The 16,544-nt window shown below is 30.6% G+C and overlaps 2 protein-coding genes across 4 annotated transcripts in view; one reads left to right on the top strand and one right to left on the bottom strand.

The window, feature by feature from the left end:
- LOC142322350 (UDP-glycosyltransferase UGT5-like) overlaps window positions 1-16,544 on the bottom strand; it is a 55,304-nt gene that overhangs the window by 30,938 nt on the left and 7,822 nt on the right. The window contains exon 1 of one of the 3 annotated variants that reach the window (XM_075361327.1): window positions 8,029-8,179. The exons of 1 other annotated variant lie outside the window; for it this stretch is intronic. In XM_075361327.1, coding sequence (XP_075217442.1) covers window positions 8,029-8,034 — 6 coding nt within the window. In that variant the 5' untranslated portion in view covers window positions 8,035-8,179. Of the gene's footprint in view, window positions 1-1,257; window positions 1,408-8,028; window positions 8,180-16,544 lie in introns of those variants that run through there. One more of the 3 variants, XM_075361329.1, reaches the window with a different exon arrangement.
- LOC142321283 (uncharacterized) lies at window positions 11,754-12,269 on the top strand. The gene has a single exon (XM_075359280.1). The coding sequence runs from the start codon at window positions 11,754-11,756 to the stop codon at window positions 12,267-12,269; it is 516 nt and encodes a 171-aa protein (XP_075215395.1).

Here is a 16,544-nt window from a genome sequence, read left to right as displayed (position 1 = left end):
TTTGGGAAGTAGAATTACTAAAGATGGATGAAGCAGGAGCGATAATATAACATGCCGAATAGCGCAAGCGAAATGAGCCTTCAGTCAGAAATATAATTTGTTAACATCAAAAATTAATTTAAATGTCAGGAAAAAATTTTTGAAAGTATTTGTTTGGAGTGTCGCTTTATATGGAAGTGAAGCTTGGACAATCGGAGTATCTGAGAAGAAAAGATTAGAAGCTTTTGAAATGTGGTGCTATAGGAGAATGCTAAAAATCAGATGAGTGGATAAAGTGACAAATGAAGAGATATTGCGGCAAATAGATGAAGAAAGAAGCATTTGGAAAAATATAGTTAAAAGAAGAGACAGACTTATAGGCCACATACTAAGGCATCCTGGAATAGTCGCTTTAATATTGGAAGGACAGGTAGAAGGAAAAAATTGTGTAGGCAGGCCACGTTTGGAATATGTAAAACAAATTGTTAGGGATGTAGGATGTAGGTGGTATACTGAAATGAAACGACTAGCACTAGATAGGGAATCTTGGAGAGCTGCATCAAACCAGTCAAATGACTGAAGACAAAAAAAAAAATCTTTAGGTAAATTATTTTATTAATTCTTAAATTATTTTCCTAACGCTCTGCTGAGACATTAAAACTGATGATTTTAATGTTTAGCAGAAATAATGTACAGAAATTAAATAAGTACATATAACAAAACATATCTTGAGCATTTTCCTCTCTCAAACCATAATCAGAACATAATACGTGAAATAATCGGAAAACATATTTAAACTTTGGTAAATGTTTTAGATATCTTCATAATTAAAATTTGTGTTTAAAATTTTTTTTATTTAACATCTCTTGATGTATTTTGGGTTTTGTTGGCAGGAGGATTATTCTCGTTGTTATAATTGTTATTTTTATATTACGGGTTTATTTGATAAAACATAATTTTTTTTTAATTCTTTGATGAGAGAACAATAATAGATACATCCTGGTAATAAACAATAAAATAAAAACTAATAATGGATTCAGGCATTTACAAACTCTTCTGTAATATTACAAACATTTTACACTTTACATTGTAACTGAATATTTTTTTTGCACTTCATGTTGTAACTGAACACTGACATAAACATTACTTATACAGGAAAAACAAAAATGAAGTAAGAAATCTGGCAATTTAAATAAACATAAATATTAATTAAATAAAAACAAATATTTGTAACTTATTTACAGGTACTAGATATTTAATTTAGATATTAATTCTTACCTTCATTGAGTATAAATAAGCTTACTTATAGAAAAACTGAATAAATTTTTAAATCTAAACCAAAATGATAGTACTACCTTTCTGACTATGCCATTTTATAGTATAATGCAACATTTAATCTTTTATATTACGCTATGTAATTATTCTTTTTCATAACTCCTGTTGTTAAGTAGAAAATACATAACAAGCTCAAATTATAATTACGCAATCTGTTTTTTTATAATTTATCTACATATCAAAAAAATTATTCAGTTAAATTAGATAATAAAACTGTTTATTTTTTTAAAATACAATCTTGCGTGCATAGCGGGAGACATACTGCTGTGCGCGTAGGCTGACGGCTGGCTTACCGCGCATTAACTACTATGAACAACTCTGACAATGTACTGTATACTACGTCAGTATACGGAGCTACACGAGATGTTTTCGTAAAGGAAAGACGACATCTAACTGTTTCATCTGTCCTATAGGTGTATCTCTCTCGCACGCAATTACACAGCTATAACCCGCCCGCTATAACATCAGGGTAATTTGGATTTTTTATCTTCACAAGCAGAAACAGAACATTCTTAATGTAATTATTAATTAATTACAGGCAAAATCAAAAGAGTTCAATGGAATTTACAAAATGTAAATTAATTTGAATGTTCGTGTTATGTTACAATTTTATTCTTATACATTATTAAACGATATTATCTCCGTTTTTTTAAAGCCTCCGGGACAACTGTTAGGTATTGGTTCATTGGATGAGATGGCAATATATAATCCTTAAGTTCAGTGTCAGTAGCCATCCCCCAGTTTATGAAAAAGATACAAAAATCTTTGTATGAAACTGTGCGCTTCACAGTTCCAGCGGCGTGGTATTTGGCTCTTATATGCATGCGTACATAGAAAATTACTCGCGGAAGTAGATGCTGCCGACCCTGGCGTGCTGCGGAAGGTAGTCTTTTTATTACTCCGCGTGTGTATGGAAATGTTCCTTGTTCGTTCCCTTTTCTAATGTAGTCGGTGGAAGTAATAGTGGATTGGTTGTTTTTTCAGTAGTGATCAGAAGATGGCGGAAAGCAAGTGTGCTTTTGATTGTCAAATCTGTCCAAAAACACCGGAAGGGCGAAAGAGAAGGTAATTAGTAAAAACTAATTATGCATTTGTTTCTGTGTACGTAGAGATTTAAATTAAGCACCGTTGGACTATAGTGTTTTTAAGTGACACATTTTATTAAGTTATCTAATAATACTAAAAAAATTATATGTATTGACATTTTATTACGTACTAGGTAAACCGAAACCCCATAATATGTTACACGGTCATAATATGGTTTTTAAGCACGATATATTTATATTATACTATATTTCTGAATGTGACAAACTGTAGAATTAGATTATTATCCTGCTTCCAGTTATTCCATTTGATTAGATTTGATTTTTTTAGGTTCTTTTATTTTACAGAAACCTCACCCCCACTAATTTTAGCTACGAGCCACTACTGTTCAAAATAAAAAAATGTATTATTTCATGTTTTTTTTGTAGGTTAATTGTGAAAATTAGCATTATAAAACTTTTAATTTTATAATGGGTAACAACTAAAATTGCTTAGTAAAACATTTTAATAAACTGATGTCATTATTCTACCAGGCTGCATAGTATTCAGCTATTTTAAAATTTATTAGCCAGTTTCTTTATTTACATAAGTTGCCATGATGCATTTTTTTATTTTGTAGTATTTGTTTTTATTTTATGGAAGTTAATGAGTGTGATTATATCCATTTGTGTGTGTTATGTGTGTACTTGTGCTAGCTATTTTGTAGTGTTAAGTTTCTTTTGTATGATCTTTAGGTGTTTTGAGTATGTCAAACCAAACAAATTAATTTAATATAACATTTTACAAGTTAATAATAGACAACAAACAAAACTTATATTAAACTAACAGACACAATTCAAATCTGAAATACTTTTCTACTTATTTTAAATATATGTCTTCCTGACTCAAAATAAAGGCTTGTTATAATATCAGCTGATGACAAAATGAAAAACATCAGCACCAGTTACTAAATGTAGCCAGAAAATAATTAAAAAGATAATGAATTTTTAAAAAATTACTTTGTATTAAAAATATAGAGTTCAGTTTGTCATAAAAAATTTATAGAATGTTATAATAATGTACTGAGAAGCACAGAAGTTATGACCTTAAATGTGAAAACTGGAGACTTCTTAGAGCTTAGTAATTTAACAGTAATTAATTTAGAATCACTGGTCTTGCTGATTCTGTATTTTCACTAATTTAATAAACTAACAGAGTGTGTTGGTTGCAAGCCATTACAACACCAGACTGTGGGTTATTTTACTTGTAGCACAAAAACTGTAAGATCCTAATCTGAGATCTTACATATTTAATATTATGGTGTTACCTTCTTTAGATGAACACTTGGCTGACGTATTACTGAATACTCCACTGAGAAAGAAGTGAGTAATGAGTTTTGAAAGTCTGGAAGATAAATATCCATTAAATTGGGTATTATTTATTATTTTTAATAATTTTAAAGAATTATCATGTATTGTCATCCTGATAAATGATTATAAACAATGTTTATCACTTGATTTTTTTTTAATATTGTATTTTGATCACTTCATTGTAGTTTATAGTAATAAGGCTTTTTATTGGTATTAGTAAACAATCTATTTTAAAATAAAATTATGAAATATGTTTACAACTAAGTAAAATATCATAAAATAAATTATACCAATATGATTTCAGCTACAATTAAAAATATCATATCATTAAAAATGAGTACAAACTTCTTTTGACATTTTAAAAAATTGGAAAAATATCTTATTTATATATTTTACTTTTAAATATCTTTTCATTAATTATTTGATTAATTCTTGAATGTCTTTGTTTAATTATTCTTCTATTAATCTCCTAAGATATTAAAATCTGTTAAAAAAAGCTCATAACAATGAATCATAAAACATATCTTGAGCATTTTCTTATATTAGACCATAATAGGTAAAGTAATCAAAAAACATATTATACTTTGGTAAATGTTTTAGATATCTTTTTTTTTTTTTGTCTACAGTCATTTGACTGGTTTGATGCAGCTCTCCAAGATTCCCTATCTAGTGCTAATCGTTTCATTTCAGTATACCACCTACATCCTACATCCCCAACAATTTGTTTTACATACTCCAAACGTGGCCTGCCTACACAATTTTTCCCTTCTACCTGTCCTTCCAATATTAAAGCGACTATTCCAGGATGCCTTAGTATGTGGCCTATAAGTCTCTCTTCTTTTAACTATATTTTTCCAAATGCTTCTTTCTTCATCTATTTGCCGCAATACCTCTTCATTTGTCACTTTATCCACCCATCTGATTTTTAACATTCTCCTATAGCACCACATTTCAAAAGCTCCTATTCTTTTCTTCTCAGATACTCCGATTGTCCAAGTTTCACTTCCATATAAAGCGACACTCCAAACATACACTTTCAAAAATCTTTTCCTGACATTTAAATTAATTTTTGATGTAAACAAATTATATTTCTTACTGAAGGATCGTTTAGCTTGTGCTATTCGGCATTTTATATCGCTCCTGCTTCGTCCATCTTTAGTAATTTTACTTCCCAAATAACAAAATTCTTCTACCTCCATAATCTTTTCTCCTCCTATTTTCACATTCAGCGGTCCATCTTTGTTATTTCTACTACATTTCATTACTTTTGTTTTGTACTTGTTTATTTTCATGCGATAGTTCTTGCGTAGGACTTCATCTATGCCGTTCATTGTTTCTTCTAAATCCCTTTTACTCTTGGCTAGAATTACTATATCATCAGCAAATCGTAGCATCTTTATCTTTTCACCTTGTACTGTTACTCCGAATCTAAATTGTTCTTTAACATCATTAACTGCTAGTTCCATGTAAAGATTAAAAAGTAACGGAGATAGGGAACATCCTTGTCGGACTCCCTTTCTTATTAGGGCTTCTTTCTTATGTTCTTCAATTGTTATTGTTGCTGTTTGGTTCCTGTACATGTTAGCAATTGTTCTTCTATCTCTGTATTTGAACCCTAATTTTTTTAAAATGCTGAACATTTTATTCCAGTCTACGTTATCGAAAGCCTTTTCTAGGTCTATAAACGCCAAGTATGTTGGTTTGTTTTTCTTTAATCTTCCTTCTACTATTAATCTGAGGCCTAAAATTGCTTCCCTTGTCCCTATACGTTTCCTGAAACCAAATTGGTCTTCTCCTAACACTTCTTCCACTCTCCTCTCAATTCTTCTGTATAAAATTCTAGTTAAGATTTTTGATGCATGACTAGTTAAATTAATTGTTCTGTATTCTTCACATTTATCTGCCCCTGCTTTCTTTGGTATCATAACTATAACACTTTTTTTGAAGTCTGATGGAAATTCCCCATTTTCATAAATATTACACACCAGTTTGTTTAATCTATCAATCGCTTCCTCACCTGCACTGCGCAGTAATTCTACAGGTATTCCGTCTATTCCAGGAGCCTTTCTGCCATTTAAATCTTTTAATGCTCTCTTAAATTCAGATCTCAGTATTGTTTCTCCCATTTCATCCTCCTCAACTTCCTCTTCTTCCTCTATAACACCATTTTCTAATTCATTTCCTCCGTATAACTCTTCAATATATTCCACCCATCTATCGACTTTACCTTTCGTATTATATATTGGTGTACCATCTTTGTTTAACACATTATTAGATTTTAATTTATGTACCCCAAAATTTTCCTTAACTTTCCTGTATGCTCCGTCTATTTTACCAATGTTCATTTCTCTTTCCACTTCTGAACACTTTTCTTTAATCCACTCTTCTTTCACCAGTTTGCACTTCCTGTTTATAGCATTTCTTAATTTCCGATAGTTCCTTTTACTTTCTTCATCACTAGCATTCTTATATTTTCTACGTTCATCCATCAGCTGCAATATATCGTCTGAAACCCAAGGTTTTCTACCGGTTCTCTTTATTCCGCCTAAGTTTGCTTCTGCTGATTTAAGAATTTCCTTTTTAACATTCTCCCATTCTTCTTCTACATTTTCTACCTTATCTTTTTTACTCAGACCTCTTGCGATGTCCTCCTCAAAAATCTTCTTTACCTCCTCTTCCTTAAGCTTCTCTAAATTCCACCGATTCATCTGACACCTTTTCTTCAGATTTTTAAACCCCAATCTACATTTCATTATCACCAAATTATGGTCGCTATCAATGTCTGCTCCAGGGTAAGTTTTGCAGTCAACGAGTTGATTTCTAAATCTTTGCTTATCCATGATATAATCTATCTGATACCTTCCAGTATCGCCTGGCTTTTTCCAAGTGTATATTCTTCTATTATGATTTTTAAATTGGGTGTTGGCAATTACTAAATTATACTTCGTGCAAAATTCTATAAGTCGGTCCCCTCTTTCATTCCTTTTGCCCAGCCCGTATTCACCCACTATATTTCCTTCCTTGCCTTTTCCAATGCTTGCATTCCAATCTTCAACTATTATTAAATTTTCATCTCCTTTTACGTGTTTAATTGCTTCATCAATCTCTTCGTATACACACTCTACCTCATCATCATCATGGGCGCTTGTAGGCATATAGATGTTAACAATCGTTGTCGGTTTAGGTTTTGATTTTATCCTTATTACAATGATTCTATCGCTATGCGTTTTGAAATACTCCACTCTCCTCCCTATCTTCTTGTTCATCACGAAACCTACTCCTGCCTGCCCATTATTTGACGCTGAGTTAATTACTCTAAAATCGCCTGACCAAAAGTCGCCTTCCTCTTCCCACCGAACCTCACTAATTCCTACTATATCCACATTTGTCCTACCCATTTCTCTTTTTAAATTTTCTAGCCTACCAACCTTTTTCAAGCTTCTAACATTCCACGCTCCGACTCGTAGAATGTTATTTTTTAATTTTCTGGTGACCCCTTCCTTAGTAGTCCCCACCCGGAGATCCGAACGGGGGACTATTTTACCTCCGGAATATTTTACCAAAGAAGGCGCCTCCATTATTGCTATGTGAAAATGCAGAGAGCCACATTTTCTTGGAAAAAAAGCAGCTGAAGTTTTCCATTGCTTTCAGCTGCGCAGTACTCAGAGGACTGAGTGATGTTGATACGGCCGTTTAAGTCGTCCTGACTCACGCCCCTAACAACTACTGAAAGAGCTGCTGGCCTCTTTCAGGAATCATTCCTTAGTCTGGCTCTCAACAGATACCTCTCCGATATGGTTGCACCTTCGGTCCAGCTACTCTGTATCCCTGAGCACTCAAGCCCCCTCACCAACGGCAAGGTCTCATGATTCATAGAGGAGGAGATATCTTTATTAAAATTATTTTTTATATACATTTCTTGATGATTTATTTTGGATTTTGTTGGTAGGAATATTATTTTTATTATAATTTTTATAAGCATATTTGATAAAATATAGAAATTATTTAAATTTTTTGATAAGAGAAGAATAATGAACATTTCCTAGGAAAAATCATTTAATCAATGATTCAGGAGTTTAAAAGCACAACATTGTTAAGAATAATTGTTTGTTGCTTTATATAGAACGTCAACTCTACACATGTTTTTTTTTCATGTTGAAAATGAACATCAACATATAAATATTACTTACATAGGATAAAAACAAAAATGACAGAAAGTAAGAAAAACTGAAATTTTAAATAAATATTAATCTTAAATAAAAAAATAAATTTCTGACTTATCTTCAGATACTAGATATTCAATTTAGTTATTATTTCTTACCTTCATTGATTATAAATAAGCTTGCTTATAAAATAACTGAATAAGTTTTTAATTTAAAGAAAAATGATAGTACTGTCCCACTGATTATATCATTTTGTATTAAACTTAAACACTGGATCTTTTGTAGTATGTTATATAATGATAAATTTTTTACAACTCATCTTTTTATGTAGAAAATAGATAAAAGCTCAAATTATAATTAAAAATTCTGTTTTTTACATTTTATCTACATGTCAAAGAAATCATTCATTTAAAATTAGATAATACATTTTTTTAAAAGCAAATACTCATGTAAGTGACATAAGCATAATTTAACTTTTTTTTCGTCACATTTACTGGCAAAAATAGAAAATATTTAATCAATGTAATTATTTATTCATTACAGGCAAGCACAAGAGTTCTGCTGAATTAATTTAAATGCTCGTGTTAAGTTATAATCTAGTTTTTATAGTTATTTAACAACATTATCTCCATGTTAATTGAACTGAGACTGGATAAGACCAACTGTTAGCTATGTGTATGACTATACAACCTACTTTGAGCTTCATTCAAAATTTTTGTTTGTAACAGTTTTAAATATTTTATTCATGAAGGTTATTAGAGAAAATTAGGTAAAACTGTTCTTTTTTAATGACTAACTGAACTAAAATTATTTAATAAAATATTCAAATAAACCAATATAATGACAAATAAGTTAAATTACGATTTAACTGATCACTTAGAATATAGTAATTTAATGATTTTTTGGAATATTTCATAACATTTGATTGTATTATGTGAACTTTTTTGTGTATTTATTGAGTATCAAGGTTTTAGTTAATCTTAATCTTGATAGGATGGTCTGTCAAATTTTGATTTGAGAAACATTAAGGTGAATTTATGTTATTACTTTAAATTGTTCATTTTTACTTTCTTTAAAGCTGCATCCTATTTGTTTAATGTAGAAAATTGAGCAGTTGTAGCAGTTCAGTTTGTATATTCTACGAATATTGTTTTTGTCTGGTGATTGTGTTTTGTGGATAAAAATTTGTTTTGTTTTGGTTTTTTGTCCTGAAGGATGTGTTGCATTCTGCTATTTTTAAAATTTGTGAGCCAATCTCTTTTATTTAAGTAAGTTTGTGTGATGTATTTTTTCTTTTGATAGTATTTGTTTTTATTTTAATTTATATTAGGGGTAGGAGTAACCCAATCACTGATTTTATGTCTGATTGTGTATGCTAGATGTTTTATAGTGTGGAGTTTCTTTTGAATGAATTTTAGGTCTCATGAGTTTATTGAATAGTCTGTGGATCATACTTAAAAAAGTGAATAGTTTATTCAAGTATGGCTGGTTTTAAGTGTTGATAATTAGTGATTAATCTATCATTGTTAGTTTTATGAAATTTAAGACGATGAAAATTATTGCTTTTTTGCCAAACCAAACAAATTAATTTAATATAATACCTTCAAATTTAATAACAAACAACAAACAAAACATAGTAAATGAACAGACACAATTCAAATCTGATATACTTCTATACTTTATTTTAGATGTGCCTCCTTGAGTAAAGGTAAATGCTTGTTATAACATCAACTGATGACAAAATGAGAAAAATCAGCACCAACCACTAAAGATAGCCACAACAATAATTTAAAAGATAATGAATTTAAAAAAAAATTACTTTGTGTTTAGGATATACACAGTTAAATTTTTCATTAAAGAATTGCCATATTTTATAAGGTAATGTACTAAAAAGCACAGAAATTACTAGCTACTGAAATATGAAAACTGGAAGCTTTTTAGAACTTAATTTTACAATTTTAACAGTCAATAGTTTAGAGTCACTGTTCTTGCTGATCCTGTATTTTCAGTAATCTAACTACTAGCAGAGTGTGTTGCAAGCAATTACACTAGATTATGGATTAGTAGCAATTAAAATTTTCATTTCTTTTGATGTGTTTGAAAATGAGGAAAATTGTTTAAGTAAATCAAATCAGTGAGGATGGTTTATATCCCTCTCTCAAGATTCTGTATCAACCTGAAGCACGGTTGAAGGTTTAATTGAATTAGTTATGGTAATTTGGGCTTGAGAATATTGTATGAGTGAAGGGAGAAATATCTTAGATTGGGAAGTAAAGGGAATTCTAATCAAGAAGTAGTTTCATTGAGCAATCGTAGATTAAGAAAAATAAAAGATCTCATAATATCCAAAAGATATTTGAGCCGTTATTACAGTGAAGAAAGATATACATGTTGATGAAAGAAGATATAATGGGCTGTCACATCCAAAATTTAGGACTACTCTTATAATGGTATTAGATAATGAATAGTTATTCATTCTAGTGATAGTTTACAATAATGAATCAGCAATACCAAAAATTTTTAATAGAACCGTGCTTTTGTTTTTATGTATAAGAGGAATGCTTTCAATTATTTTTTAATTAATTTTTTTTGTCATCTTCCAGATCACTCTAAATAAAAAAAATGTGATAACTTTGTTTCAATTTTAAATATTTACTTAATAATAATATTATACTATAAAATATCTCATGGTGACCACATTTATAGGACGACCATCGCCATAAAAGAACAGTATTTCTCAGAACGTAAATTAATTGCAGTATTGACCTACTGACAATGTTATTGTTCTCTAATATGAACACTCTCTAACCTGACCGAGACTATCAAACATTCTTCGAAGGCGACCATTAATTCATTGCTTCTTTTTGGTATAAAATTAAATTTTGGTCACAAATTTAAAGCAAATTAGGAGAAAATTCAAATTCTAGTACAAAAACTTTTTATCATTTACAAAAATAAATTAATATAAAAAAATAAGAAAAAAGTGGCACCTACAAAATGTATTGCACGTTGAATATAAATTAATAAATAAATAATCTCTATAATAAATCTTGGGAGATTCCATATATATAAATCTTGGGATAATCCGATACAACTGTACTGAATAGTATTTTTAATGTTTATGTATGCAATATTGTATGTACTGTATATATGTATGTATATGTGCATGTATGTAGTATAGTAACTAGTCAGTACACTATCTAGGAGTTGACTCACCGGGTTGGTCTAGTGGTCAATCGTCTTCCCAAATCAGCTGATTTGGAAGCCGAGAATCCAAGCGTTCAAGTCCTAGTAAATCCAGTTATTTTTACATGGATTTGAATGCTAGATCGTGGATACCGGTATTCTTTGGTGGTTGGGTTTCAATTAACCACACATTTCAGGAATGGTCGAACTGAGAATGTACAAGACTACACTTCATTTACACTCATACATATCATCCTCATTCATCCTCTGAAGTATTATCTAAACGGTAGTTACCGGAGGCTAAACAGGAAAAAAAAAGAAAGAAAAAGACTATCTAGGAGTGTAAGAGTGATAGGAACATGATATTACAATTAATTAATATGAATATACAACTTAAGTTATAAACAGTAATACAAAATTTATGACTGTATCAATAATCATATTTTTGAGAAAACAAATCAATGAAATTACAATAGCAATAGTGTATATAAATATCAGATCAATCATATTATGAGATATAAATTAAATGAAATTGTAATAATGATAATGCAAATAATAAACTCAATAATTAGAGATTGGTAGTAAACAATTTATACACGGGTCTTCTAAATTGGCCATTAACTGTATTTAAATCAGCAACCCTACTAGGTTTATGTTTATCTGAGGTTTGTGTTTCCCCAGTCATCACATTAATGTGATGATTGGAGATAAACACCTTGAGTCCAAAATCACTGTCAAGTACCTAGGAGTTGTTATTGATAAAGCTAGTAGATTCAGCGAGCATGTTCTGGCCAGTTGTAACAAGGCTGAGAACACTCTGGTGGCCTTGAGGTGTTTTATGACATCACAGGTTGAACCTAAGTCGTCCAAAAGAAAACTTATTATTACAACATTGATGTCTGCATTATTATATGCGGTCCTGGTCTGGGGAAAGGCTTTGGAAAAGCGCAGGAATCTTCAAAGGATGCATAGTATACATTGTAAAGTGTTGTTGGGTGTGATTTTTTTATTTCATACAACATCGTCTGAGGCGGCATGTGTTCTAGCTACTGTGCCTCCTGTTGATCTCTTGGTATGGGAATGCACAAATAGATTTGCCAGCATGAACAAGACGAAAGCATCGTTAACTGCTATGAACACCTGGAGTGAAAGTGAAGAGATGGACTCAAAGATGAATGGACTAGAAGGATCTGATGGTTTGGTCCTGATCTAATGGTTTGGTGCAACAGAGGACAGGTGAGATCAATTTTCACATTTGCCTAGATGTTATCTGAGCATGGAAATTTTGAGGCTTATCTTCATCGTGTGGGCAGACGTGACACGCCGGGATGTATGTTTTGCTATGTAGACAATATAGCGGAGCATACTCATTTTTTCTGCCAGAGCTGGGATATATTGCATTCTCAATTGGTAATTGTGGGTTTGAGCCTTGAAAACCTTGTTACCTAAATGCTAGCTTCAGAGGATAACTGGCGAGCCATGGATCAGTTCTCAAGAGAGGTCTCATGGACCAAAGACGAAGAAGTAAGGAAACTGGACATTTAAATATTAAATGAAAACAAATATTTCCATCTTATTTACAGATACTAGATATTCAGTTCAGTTATTAATTCTTACCTTCATTGATTATAAATAAGCTTTCTTATAAAAACACTGAATAAGTTTTTAAATCTAAACCAAAACGATAGTACTATTATTATTGATTGAATCATTTTATACCAAAATATAACACTTAATCTTTTATATTATGCAATGTAATGATTTTTTTTTCACAACTCATCTTGTTAAGTAGAAAATAGATAAAAAGGTCAAATTATAATTAAGCAATTTTGTTTTTATATTTTATCTACTTATCAAAGAAATCATTCAGTTGAAATTAGATATAATTTTTTTTCTTTTTTTAATAAAGCGAATACTCTGGCACGTAACGTGAAATTAATTAACCTTTTTTATTCTTACAGTTACAAGCAAATTTAGAACATACTTAATATAATTATTTGTTCATTACAAGCAAACACAAGAGTTCAATGGAATTTACTTAAATGTATAATTAATTTGAATTGTATTTGAATCCTTATGTTATGTTACAATTTAGCTTTTAAATAACAACATTCTCTCCGAGTCAGTTGATCTGAGATGGACAAGACCAACTGCATGCGTATGTGTGTGAACATACAACTATTTTGAGCTTGAATCAAAATAAAAACGCATTATTTATTTTTTATTTTTTGTAATGCATTTATATATTTTGTTCTTGAGGATTATCAGTGAGAATTAGTAAAACTTTTAGCTTTTTAACGACTAACTGAACTAAAATTAATTAATAAAACATCTTAATAAACCAATGTCGCATGACTCTACCAGGCTGCATGGTATTCAGCAATTTTAAAAATTTGTTGGCCAGATTATTTACGTAAGTTACAGTGATGTATTTTTGTTTTTATTTTAATTTATTTTATGAGTAGGAGTATGTTGTTATATCCATTTGTGAGTGTGTAAGCTAGATGTTTTGTAGTGTTAAGTTTCTTTTATATGATCTTTAGGTGTTGTGAGTATATTATCATTGGATATATTGAGTGTATTGTATATTGTCTATGGGTTATACTTAAAAAGTAAGTAGTTAGGTGAAGATTGCTGGTTAGTAATAATTGGATCTATTATTGTTAATTCTATAAAATTTAAGATAGTTAAAATTATTACATTTTTATTTCAAACCAAACAAATTAATTTAATTTTAAACATCTTAGAAGTTAATAATAAACAACAAACAAAATTTACATTAAATTAACAGACACAATTCAAATCTGATGCACTTTTCTACTTCATTTTAAACATCAGTTTCCCTGATTCAAAATAAAGGTCTGTTATAACTATGACAATTTACATATGGTACAATTTCATATCATCCTCAGAAGTAATACCTTACGGTAGTTCCAGAGGCTAAACAGAAAAAAAGCTAAAATGTTACATACGTATATATATATATATATATATATTTGTTGTTTGTATTCTAACATATTACAAAATAGAATTGTAAATGAGTGTTCCGGTCTAAAGTAATAAAAAATATTATTGATAATGACAATGACACACTTATAATAAGTTATAATATGAAAAACAGGTTTAAATTTAATATTATATTGTATTATAATACAACACGAATAGGATAGGACAGCTTACACTTTAATATCAACGCATTACTTTATATTTAATTGACTTGAAAATAATGACGTAATATTTAATAATTAAAGGTCCTATGTTTAATATAAACGAGGTCACGGCTTTAAGTGGACTTTTATTAAAAATCGGTAAAAGATCTTTATAATTAAAAATAAATTATTGTTTTTATTTTTACATAAAAAATATATTTTTCAAACTGAATGACTTATCCAATTTTAAGAGTTTGTAAATGGGTAAAACCCCAAAATTACAAAATAGTTTATTTCATTATATTTTTGGACAATTAATGTTTTAGGTAGATTTCATAAGAAAGCTATCTATTGTAATGGGTACCATGATTCGACTTCCGGAAAATTTCGTCATATCTTCGTGTTTCACATCCCCCAGATCCCAAAACCACCGTCGGCTCAGAAGTTTATGTCCACTTTCTTGTGGACACGATAAGTGCTGTAATTTTGCGCCAATCACTTTCAAATTGTTCCTGAAAAATAACTCGTCCGAAAATCTCGATCGTCTTCGTTAACGGCCAAAATTGGGCCATGGGAATGGAAATAGGGAGCTTTTTCGAAAAAACAAAATATCGCTATAACTTTCTTATTAAATGAAATATCGAATTCGTTTAAAGTTCCTACTATTATTTGGATAAGAGCCTAAAACTTATCTAAGTAACGTTTTTTTATATTACCAACCATTAGCCCAGGGGGTGAAAAAAGTGGGGTTTCGAAGACAAAAAAGAATCATACCTCCCTTGATAGTTACAGCATCAAATCCGTTTAAACTGGTCGGTAGTCCTCTAAATATTACCAATAACTTTTATCTGAAAGAATTTTTGATATGACCAACCCTTACGGCAAGGGATGACTAAAATTTTGCTGGAATTATAAGAAGATGGGCTTGTCGTATGCTACATATGTGAAACATTTTTTCGCATGCAACCATTGTCAATCGAGTAAATTTGAAGTTTTTCTTAATTTTTAGGTGGAAATCTTTTTCATCCCCTACTTAGCACCGGTGAATTCTACATCCGCCTTCCGGCGTGCCGAAAGGGATTTTTTAAATTTTTGTTACATTATCGTTTCAGGAATTGGCGATATGTCGATTAAAATTTTGAAATAGTCTTAGGCGATCCACTTACACTCACTTTGTTTGTTGACAGTTGATTTACAACCGTTTGGATTGATGTTACTTTATTTTCTGTGTTTTGAATTGATTTAGGTTTTGGTGATCGATTTTCTGCTGATTGGACTGATAATGGATTAAAGTTCCGAATTGATGTACTTGTAGATGGTTGATTCGCAGTGTGATTTACCAGGTTCAGTTACTGTTGATTGAATAAAATCTTCGCTAAAAACATATCTATCATATTATTCATGAAACATATCATAAGACATTATTCAGGTTCTTTTGAATCCTTTAACTGCTTTCTCTATGGTTACAATGTTGAGGCAGGCTTTACAAAATATTTCTGATACTTCAACAATAATTATGTTCGCTGGTCTGGGTGATTTGTCATCCAGTTAACACAGTGTTTTGCAAATTGTGCTTTTAGTGGACTAAAATACCACAGCAAGTGGTTGTAGTTTGTGACTACTGTGCGGTGGAAATGACAGTAAAATAACATTTTTTCTGGCTAATTCTATTGTACGATGAGTATTATGGTTATCGAGTATTAGCAGAACTTTTTTTTCAGATGTTTTGTTTGGCTGATTCAATACAATATTCAAGATATTTTATGAAATAGTCCATCCAGCCTGAGCCATTTGCCTAGCTGACTATTCCGGACGGGCATCCCTTTAAGAAATTGGGAGATATTCTTTGTCGTAAAAATAACAAAAATGGTGGAATATAGTGCTCTGAAGCTGAAAAACCGAACATTCGCAGTAACTAGTTCCTCTTTTATTACTTATAACGCGGTCAACCTGTTTTCGACCCTTTAACGCAATAATCTTCCTAGGAGTTGGCACAGTGGAGAGACCGGTTTCATTTGCGCAGGTTTTAAAGAATACTTATCAATTGCAATTTTTAGAATGTCATGAAATCTGTTCACTTGTTTACTAAAACCACTAGCTCTGGCGATACTCTTACGTTTGGAGGTTCTAAATTTTATACAAGGGTTTCGTTTTTTGATTAATGCAAAGCAGTCGTAACCAGCCATTTTATTAGCATGACTGAAATTAAGTTTTAAACCCAATTTTTTAGCACGTTTGTATCCAGTTTTCCTAACATCCATAGCTGTAAGTCCGTACAATCGAACCTCCATATAAATAATATGTTTTACCAGCAGTTGTTCTTGAACTGTGGAAAACAT

This window comes from Lycorma delicatula, chromosome 3, assembly GCF_047948215.1.
Source record: "Lycorma delicatula isolate Av1 chromosome 3, ASM4794821v1, whole genome shotgun sequence".
Taxonomy (NCBI): Eukaryota; Metazoa; Arthropoda; class Insecta; order Hemiptera; family Fulgoridae; genus Lycorma; species Lycorma delicatula.
This window is presented reverse-complemented; position numbering and strand designations above follow the sequence as displayed.